The sequence below is a fragment of the Trichoderma asperellum genome, chromosome 2 (genome assembly GCF_020647865.1).
Source record: "Trichoderma asperellum chromosome 2, complete sequence".
Lineage (NCBI taxonomy): Eukaryota > Fungi > Ascomycota > Sordariomycetes > Hypocreales > Hypocreaceae > Trichoderma > Trichoderma asperellum.
The window spans coordinates 6993036-7001256 of NC_089416.1; the positions used below are offsets into that span (position 1 = coordinate 6993036).

The 8221-nt window shown below is 49.2% G+C and overlaps 6 protein-coding genes across 6 annotated transcripts; 4 read left to right on the forward strand and 2 right to left on the reverse strand.

The window, feature by feature from the left end:
* Positions 1–694: 694 nt before the first annotated feature.
* On the forward strand, positions 695–2444 carry TrAFT101_004602 (uncharacterized protein; the record flags this gene model as incomplete). The annotated part of the gene is made up of 6 exons (XM_066127236.1): positions 695–935; positions 985–1236; positions 1316–1332; positions 1424–2050; positions 2135–2167; positions 2232–2444. 6 exons carry the CDS (start codon positions 695–697, stop codon positions 2442–2444), a joined length of 1383 nt encoding a protein of 460 aa, XP_065983345.1.
* A 136-nt stretch (positions 2445–2580) lies between these two features.
* TrAFT101_004603 (uncharacterized protein) lies at positions 2581–3106 on the forward strand (the record flags this gene model as incomplete). Its single annotated transcript, XM_066127237.1, has 3 exons — positions 2581–2645; positions 2693–2947; positions 3007–3106. The coding sequence occupies 3 exons, from the start codon at positions 2581–2583 to the stop codon at positions 3104–3106; spliced, it is 420 nt and encodes a 139-aa protein (XP_065983346.1).
* Positions 3107–3114: 8 nt separating this feature from the next.
* Positions 3115–3537, forward strand: TrAFT101_004604 (uncharacterized protein; the record flags this gene model as incomplete). Its single annotated transcript, XM_066127238.1, has 1 exon — positions 3115–3537. One exon carries the CDS (start codon positions 3115–3117, stop codon positions 3535–3537), a length of 423 nt encoding a protein of 140 aa, XP_065983347.1.
* Positions 3538–3764: 227 nt separating this feature from the next.
* TrAFT101_004605 (uncharacterized protein) lies at positions 3765–3998 on the forward strand (the record flags this gene model as incomplete). The annotated part of the gene is made up of 1 exon (XM_066127239.1): positions 3765–3998. The coding sequence occupies one exon, from the start codon at positions 3765–3767 to the stop codon at positions 3996–3998; it is 234 nt and encodes a 77-aa protein (XP_065983348.1).
* Positions 3999–6957: 2959 nt separating this feature from the next.
* On the reverse strand, positions 6958–7425 carry TrAFT101_004606 (uncharacterized protein; the record flags this gene model as incomplete). Its single annotated transcript, XM_066127240.1, has 1 exon — positions 6958–7425. The coding sequence occupies one exon, from the start codon at positions 7423–7425 to the stop codon at positions 6958–6960; it is 468 nt and encodes a 155-aa protein (XP_065983349.1).
* Positions 7426–7503: 78 nt separating this feature from the next.
* Positions 7504–8161, reverse strand: TrAFT101_004607 (uncharacterized protein). The gene is made up of 2 exons (XM_066127241.1): positions 7749–8161; positions 7504–7694 (listed from the first exon to the last, which is right to left on the reverse strand). The coding sequence occupies exon 1, from the start codon at positions 8097–8099 to the stop codon at positions 7863–7865; it is 237 nt and encodes a 78-aa protein (XP_065983350.1). The 5' UTR covers positions 8100–8161; the 3' UTR covers positions 7504–7694; positions 7749–7862.
* Positions 8162–8221: the final 60 nt, after the last annotated feature.

Here is an 8221-nt window from a genome sequence, read left to right on the forward strand (position 1 = left end):
TGATTCAAATATATATGTTGCAAAACTAGATTTCACTTGCCAAAACTCTTTGCTATTCTAGCAACTGCCAAGTGCTATAAGGTTCCTTTGCTTATAATTATAGTATAATTTAATAAAAAGTAAACTACTATACTTAACGAATATTTATAAAAAGCTTATACAGAAAGCAATTGCAGCTTTATAATAAATAAAAAAACATTATTAGTAACCAAAGGGTTAAAAGTAATTAAATTTTAATATAAAAAGTATATAAAGTATTGTCGCCTTCCCTGCCGAGTTTGGACCCACTGAGCTAGTGACTAACCTACAGTACAGAGGCCGTTGTGGAACGACACCTCCCTCGTTGTGCAACATAAATACAACACCATCTAGCATAGCATTAGCTCAAAGACCCTCACATTTATATCTATTACCCGCCAGCGGGATGTGTAGAGGTTGAGTGCACTTATAGACTAGAATTTGATCTGTGCTACAGGCTGCGATAGCTGCCAGAAATGGCATGCCGGGACAAATCATAAAGCATCCACCTTCCCGCAGCCCATAATAAACGAACGCGCCAAAGCTCAATGGATCATTAACGCGTCGACTGGTCAACACGTCACTGCAGTCGGTGTGTGTTGATTACTTATCTCGTTTAACAACTATCTGCTCCTTCTCCACACCTGGGTTTTGTTTCCCCTTCAAGCGGGCAATCATGGCACCAGACCAAGAATCCACGACTGCAACGGTGCCTGCGGCGGAAAACAACTCGGCACGACCCAGCTCTGCCGTCGGGACCCTCGAATGCCGCGATGAAGAGAGCGATGCAGGCAACCTGGGCACTGATGCCTATCGTGTTGGGCTTAAGGAGGACCTTCTCAGCGCGCTCTCAAGCATCCAGACTTCAGGATCCTTCGCATCGTTCGATGTCCTGCCCAACCGCCGCCTGTCGACCTGTTCGTCAACGACGTCGGCGACATTACCCTCCCCTGAGCGAGTTCCAAGCCTGCCAGCTGATCGCAAAGGCTCGCCAGGCACCATACGGCAAGGGAAGTGCCACCATCGTCGACACTACTGTCCGGAATACGTGGGAGTTGGATGCAGGGCAGTTTACCTTCCGGAGCCCAGATTGGCCGGGCTTCATCCAGGATTTGTGTACCCGAGTCGCCTTGGATCTAGGCATCAATGCGCCCATCACGGCGCAGATTTACAAGATGCTCATCTACGAGAAGGGTGCCATGTTCAAGGCACATACGAGTATGTTCTCCCAAGAATCTAAAGATCCTAAATCCCGATAGGTGTGACAGCCGCCATGTGGACTGACTATGCCACGCAGCACTGAGAAGATCCCTGGTATGTTCGGCACCCTCGTCGTCTGCCTGCCGTCAACGCACCAAGGCGGAGAGGTGGTTCTCAAGCACTGCGGGGAGAAAAAGGTTTTCAGGACGTCCGAGGTCTCGCAGTCCTTCGCTTCCTGGTACTCGACGTGTCGCACGAGGTACTTCCTGTCACGTCGGGCTTCCGATGGGTCCTGACTTACAACCTCGCCCTTGATTTGACAGGGCCAGACCCGTCGGCGAGCTTACAGCGGTTTGAAACCCGAGCGCTGCACCGCACTCTGAAACAGTGGCTCAGCGTGGCCGGAGTGTCGCGCGAGAGGAACTGCGTGTACCACGTGCTCGACCACGACTACACTGAAGCTAACATTTCGCTCAAGGCGTTGAAGGCTCGAGATTTGGCTCAGGTCCACGTGCTGAAGGAGATGTCCAGCGAGTTGGCGGTCGATGTCTTCCTCGCGCTACTAGAAAAAGAGGAGATGGGAAGCTGCGAGTCCAACACCTGGGATAGGAGGTACTCCAAATTTAGTTATTACGGCTACGACGACGACGAATCCAACTATCACAGCCTTGATGAAGTTTTCGAGACGAAGTATGCAGTCAAGACCCTTGTCGACTTAGAGGGCCATGTGGTGACGCAGGGTCTGCATCTCAATGGAGATGACATCCTCCAGGAAAATTGCTTCGAGAACCTTGAAGCGGAAGAGGAGTACGAAGGGTTTATGGGTAACTCGGTGTGTCTATTGGCTGCTGGATTCGAATCTCGCTCCAGGATTACTATTGAGAGCTGGATGTACTAACACGATTTTTTTTTTCAGGGCCCAACCGCGACGCACTGGTATCGAGTGACGGTGCGCTGCCCCTTGATCCTCATATTTGCCATCGCTGATCACCACTCACTTCTCGAATATCTAGGCTGTTGTCATCGTTCCCCGTGATTCGCTCGTCTCTTTCTTCAATTCATACGATCGTTCTTGGTACTCTTCATCCAAAAGAACTAAAGGCACAGATCCGGTATTTGGCCCGAACATGTCTGCAGCCACAGGCCCCCGAGTCTGCGGTCAACGCGCTGGTAAAACTATCCCAGCAGGCGTGGAACAACTGCGACAAGACGACCAACAGCTTTAGGGCGCAGGAACCGTCGATTGATGGGGACGGCATACGGGACGTCCTTGTGACTGCGATCCAGCACGGAAAATATACCTTCTTTGAAGAGGCTGCTGACCATCACCAAGGCCTTTTGCCGCTGGGTTTCTTTGTTTGGATGCGGCAGTGGTTGAGTACTGGCAGCAGTGGCACTGATAGACGGTTTCATGCTGTTCGAAAGGGGTATGCTTGCTGGATCATGTTGCGCTTTCGAGAGCTAACTATAGTAGAATATCGTCTGCCATTTCCTCATACCCTTATTTCGCCGACCAGTTTAGGGCCATCACGAACTTCGTGCCGATTCCAAACGACTCTTTGGCTTCTGACACCGGTGCCACTCCTGATTACGTTTTGGACTGGGCTCGTGAAAAACTCCGCTTCTGCCTGGATGCCTGCGCGTCTAAGTCGCTGGGCTGCGAAGATGGACCTGCCATGGTGGACCTCGCCTTGTATTTCAATGACTCCTCCACCTTTCTGTCGCAAATGTGCGTTGCACCGGTTTCCTTAATTGCGGCTATTCATATAATGCTTACTATTTCCGCAGTGTTACGCCCAGAATCGATCAAAGACATGACGCGCCGCCTTCTTTCTTGCATTCCTGGTCCGGCTACGACAGCAAAGCACCAAGGGCATCCTACCAATGAAAAGCACTATGCAGCTTTACCAGATCAAGGCCAGATCTTTCATCACTTTGGCGGACTTCACACAGTTCCACAGCGACGCTATAGTCAAGGCCACGCCAACCAAAAAAGCATCATACGGCGGACAAGCCCAAAGATTTGATCCCCGAACAGCCATCAGTTATGAGGTGCTGGCCGATTTCTTCTCAGCCATCGTCCGGTCAAGCACAGAGGCAGACGATCTCGTCGCGCCATTCATTTCCAAACTCGTGGCAAATGCTTACCGGCTCCCAGCAGTCGAACTCCACGCTTTGTGGCTGCCTTTCCTGCGCTGCCTCATACCATTTTCGCCTCCAACGCCATACCCTCGATACCCCATATTGTCAACAGCTCTTTTCCGCCCTCTTACAGGCGTACCTCGACAGGTACGTGGGGCACGAGCCTACCGAGGATAGAACCTGGTTCGGCGAGGTGTTGACTGCTCATGCTCCGACTGCGAGTCCCTGAACGCTTTTCTGGTTAGCCCGACACAGAGAGTCGGCTTCTTTGCCGTAAATAAGCAACGACGTGGGCACTTGCACCGGGGGCTCGACACTTGCGGAGTCGACTGTACCCATGAGACGCGCCGGTCGGGATCACCCCAACTTTAGTGGTGACCAAAACGTTCCAGCACAATAAGAAGATGCGTCTCGACTGGAAGTCGCGGTTAATGCTGGCGGAGGGACAGATTCGGCAGTTCGAGCAGGGCCACCTCTCGCTACTACTTGGGCCGAACTACGCAACTATCGTCAACATGGCGCACCTCTCCGCGTCGGAGCTGGCTCAGGGTCAATCGTCACCAGTGGTTTCAGCCTCCCTAAGGACGACAACCCAGCTCGTCGGCCGTTACAAGCGATCAGCCCCGTGGCTGGAGTGAAGCGGAAGTTTTCCTTCACGGAGACCGACATCGTTGATCTGACCCGCGAGTAGGGTGGGTGCGGTTTAGAGCCAGCTAAGTCTCACACTATGTAATCCCCGCGATTATCTGCATGTAGTGTTATAAGTAAGAAGGCGCGCCAGGCGATGCTGGGACTTGACGGCATTGTTAATAATACCGACTTGTATAGAATAAAAACTCTTGCTGGTGGTAATTTATTTTTTTCGTTTTACTTCCTTCTTTCTTTTGCCTACTTCTTGATAATTCTTTTACTTATTATTAATACTCTGTCTGCATAGAGTTTGGCGTACCAGGGACATTGTAACCCGATTATTGACGGTGTCTTGAAATATTGTAAGTGTGTGGTGTACGGGGACAAAGAAGCTCACGATGAATTGTGGAAATGCAGAACAGGGACGAGCGTGACACTTTGTATCTGAAATTATGGACCTCACAAGCAATGGCCTAACGGTCAGGGGAAACCGTCAGTGATGGATGGGACAAATCTGGCTAATGGTGCCCTCGTGCCGAGACTTGGTGGCAATTGGAAGAGTTGGGTGGCTAATAAATCGCCTGGACAGATTGTTCCCTGGATTGGACACCTTCATCTGTGGCATTTTCCTTTTTCTGCCATTCGCAGAAGTCGCACTTGGCAGCGGTGCGGCCCCCGTGGGATTATGGCTTGGGATGCAGAGTGACCCTGGGCTTGGCGGGATGCCAGCCAGCGAATCAGAACAGCACAGAACCTGAGATACTGCCCATTGCTGTCCCCTTCCTTCACTCATCTGTTTCGCATACATTATCATTCACAAGAGTTGTTGTTGTAGTCTGGTGACTTTGTTGGCACGGTACCCCCACGGCCTGCACAGCGCCGTCCCGTTTGTTGCGTCCCAAGGGCTTGGAAGGGATATATCACGAAGTCAGAGATGGCCACCCAGATGAATTGATCATCCTTTTGTTGTTCATAGTTGTCAACCAATTTTTTCATCTACGTCACAATCACTCTGGTATCATCACATCACCAGGATGTATGAGTGCGAGACTTGCACCAAAGAGTTCTACAGTGCCCGCTCCTGCGAGCAACACATGAACGATACGAGTCACTTTTGGACCACGGTATGAATGTGACACTTGCACGCGTGTATTCCGTTCCATATACGCAGTCCAACAGCATATGAATTCCTTGAATCATTGGGCACCAAGGTCTCCTTGCGAGATTTGTTCCATCAAGTTTCATACCGAGATAGCCGCCGAGCAACAATGTAGGCTAAAGGCCATTACAGAATTACTGCAAGCCGTGTGGCAAACATTTCCAGAATGGCAACAACCTCCAGATGGTCAGTATTCCCACATACCACATATCCACCCGGATGATGTCTGGAATTGCCCAATCTAATGGGTCCAAAACATCTGAACTCCAGGACCCACTGAGGGACTAGTGTTCCCTGCCCATTCTGCTAGACCGGCTTTACCAGCGCAAGCGGGCCTCAGCCACCACCTCGAAACTGGTTCATGCATCAACGCGCCTTCACTCAACAGAGAAAGAATATTGGCACTGGTCCAGAAACGCGACCCTCATGGCCTCATTACCAACAAGCAGATCCGGTGGCGCGATGAGGAAAGCGCCACGTACGAAGCGAACACCACTTGTCCGCGGGCAATTGTTGGTGTGCTGCGCATCTTTCTCCTCGATTTCCCCAATGCCTGGGCTCAGTGTATGGCGAGGCCGCGTGGAGGAGAGAAGGAGGTTTGCCTGATTGGGCATCGGTCTTGACAATCTTAATACCCAAATGACTGAAAACATAAACTCACCTTACTACTGAGATGAGCGACCTGATATAATTGTCAATGGTTGATGGTCAACCGGGTGCTATGCATTCGACCAGCTACTTGGAGGCTGAAGTGGGTGCTCATAGTTCATGAGATAGTGATATTTTAAGAAACGAAGGTTTCCAATGAACTTTGATCGCCTTTCTGCGGATGTGACCCGAGAAGAGCGGAGCGACATGGTTAAAACTGTCAACTTCTATGGCATCATCACTTAGGGCGCGAGCTAATAGATTACTTATAGGACAAAGAATGGGCAAGGGATTTTCACGAATAAGAAGATATTACTGTATAAAGATATTAGTATACTAGAAGAGTGTACATTGATTTGAAATGTACATACGGCTTTGGCTTTCTATCGGTTCCTTTGTGACATCGGGCAACCACCTCCATTGCTAAAATAACTCGCCCACCTGATAATCCTAAAGGACTTATTTTAGGTTTATCCCGTAGGAACCTACCCTATATTAACTGTCTAATGCATGGTTTGTTATATTTTCTTTTTAATTTCACAAACCTTCTAATATTAAGTAAAGTCAGTATTTCAGGCCAATATCTTATCAACACAGACATAATTTCTATCAGCTCTTCATCGCAAAATGGTTTCCCCATAACCTGTAAGCTCCCAGGCACCTCTTTCACATTCTCTGGAACATATGATGGCTCATAGGGAACATCACGCACAAATTCCTTGTCCAAAGAGAAGTCGCCCTTCATGTACGGAATAAGCCCGCGGGCCAATCCAACACATTTGCAAGTACAGTATATATTGGGAAGCCGTATGTGTCATGCTTCGGTGCTGGACTTTGATAGGAGGGCATCAAAATTGCGTCTAGTCCATTCTCAACCATGATTTTACGATATCCTGCCTGAAGATTTCGACGCTGCACATTTAATTCAAACACGTCGTTAAGTGTGAGGACTTGATCCTTCATATCTGAGAAGCTTGTAGTCGATATAGACTTTATGACTGGCTCGCCGCTTGCTTGGATGTGTTTCATTGCAGTCTTCGATGCATCGAGACCAAAGTAACGCCATGCGAGCCGTGTAACGCTATACAAAGTCTCAGGAAGAAGAGAGTCAAGGGATACAAGAGAGTGACCTGCTTCCTTAAGTTTCATCTGTGCAGTCATCAATGCTCGCATGATGGTTGGATGGAGAGGTCTCTCGTTGTCTTCGGTGATGATCCAAGTCGCAGCGGCGAGGACTTAACGGGCAAATCGCGGTATGGGGCAGCGATGGCTGTCTCATCCAGCTCCCATGGGTTTGTTGTTGAAAACTGTCTTGTCAGTAGCTTCAGATCTCTCACAGAATGAGCAAGTGGTCCAGCTGCAGGCAGTATGCCAAACATTCCGGACCTTCCTGCACCGCTCTGTCCACCATATGGGATACGACACGCGGTCGGTTTGAATCCGTATACACCATTCATAGCGGCCGGGATGCGCACGCTTCCGGCGATGTCGGTACCTATTCCCAGAATGGAACCACGCTGCGCAACGAGGCTTCCTTCGCCGCCAGATGAGCCGCCAGCGGTGAGACAGAGGTTATAAGGGTTGAGAGTTCGAAGAAATATGTTATTCTCGGAATCTGCTGTCATCATTGTGGTCGGAATGTTTGTTTTGCAGTACAAGACGGCGCCCTCTCGGAGGAGAATTTCAACAAGAGCAGCGTTATCGCTCTTCGGTGGATTTGAAATCCATGATACAAATCCCAGCGTAGTGTCGACGCCTTTAATGGAGAACGATTCCTTGACGGATATTGGCAAACCATGGAACGCCTTGTTCGGCCGTCCATGTGATGCTAGATACGCGTCATATTCCTTTGCTTGAGCAATTGCCTCTCGAAAAAGATCTCGGTGAGACAATGTGTCTGTAAGTCTGTTAATAACAGATTTACTGGGGTAAATGAAGATATTTCTCTCACCAGTTGCTGAGCGATCGCAGTCTTTTGCAAAATGCTACTGTCACTTCTTCAGAAGAAAGCTCCGCCGACGCAAGTTTCTCAATCAGATCTGTAGCATCATGTTTTTCGGTAATGTCAATCTTTTTGTGTCAGAATTCCGCATGTTCTTGGGAGGTCCAAGACATTCTGTGTAGAAGTCTCCGAGACGGCTTGAATGATATCAGAAGTCAAAAGCCAGTCCATAGGGATTTTTCTGAGCACCGAATTGCGTTTGACCGCAGCCTTTACGGTCCAATATGCCTCATCCTTGTCCGTACGGGCATTCGATACTTGCATGGTATCAATCGTGGTAGTGGTAGCAGTAGTCGCCATTACTTGGAGTGAGTGCTCTGTCACTTTGCTAAAGTAAGATATAAACTGCCTCTATAATTACTCTTTAATGCACAATGGTGCAGTCTTTATACCCGAAGACTGCCGGATTCAATCAGATATCT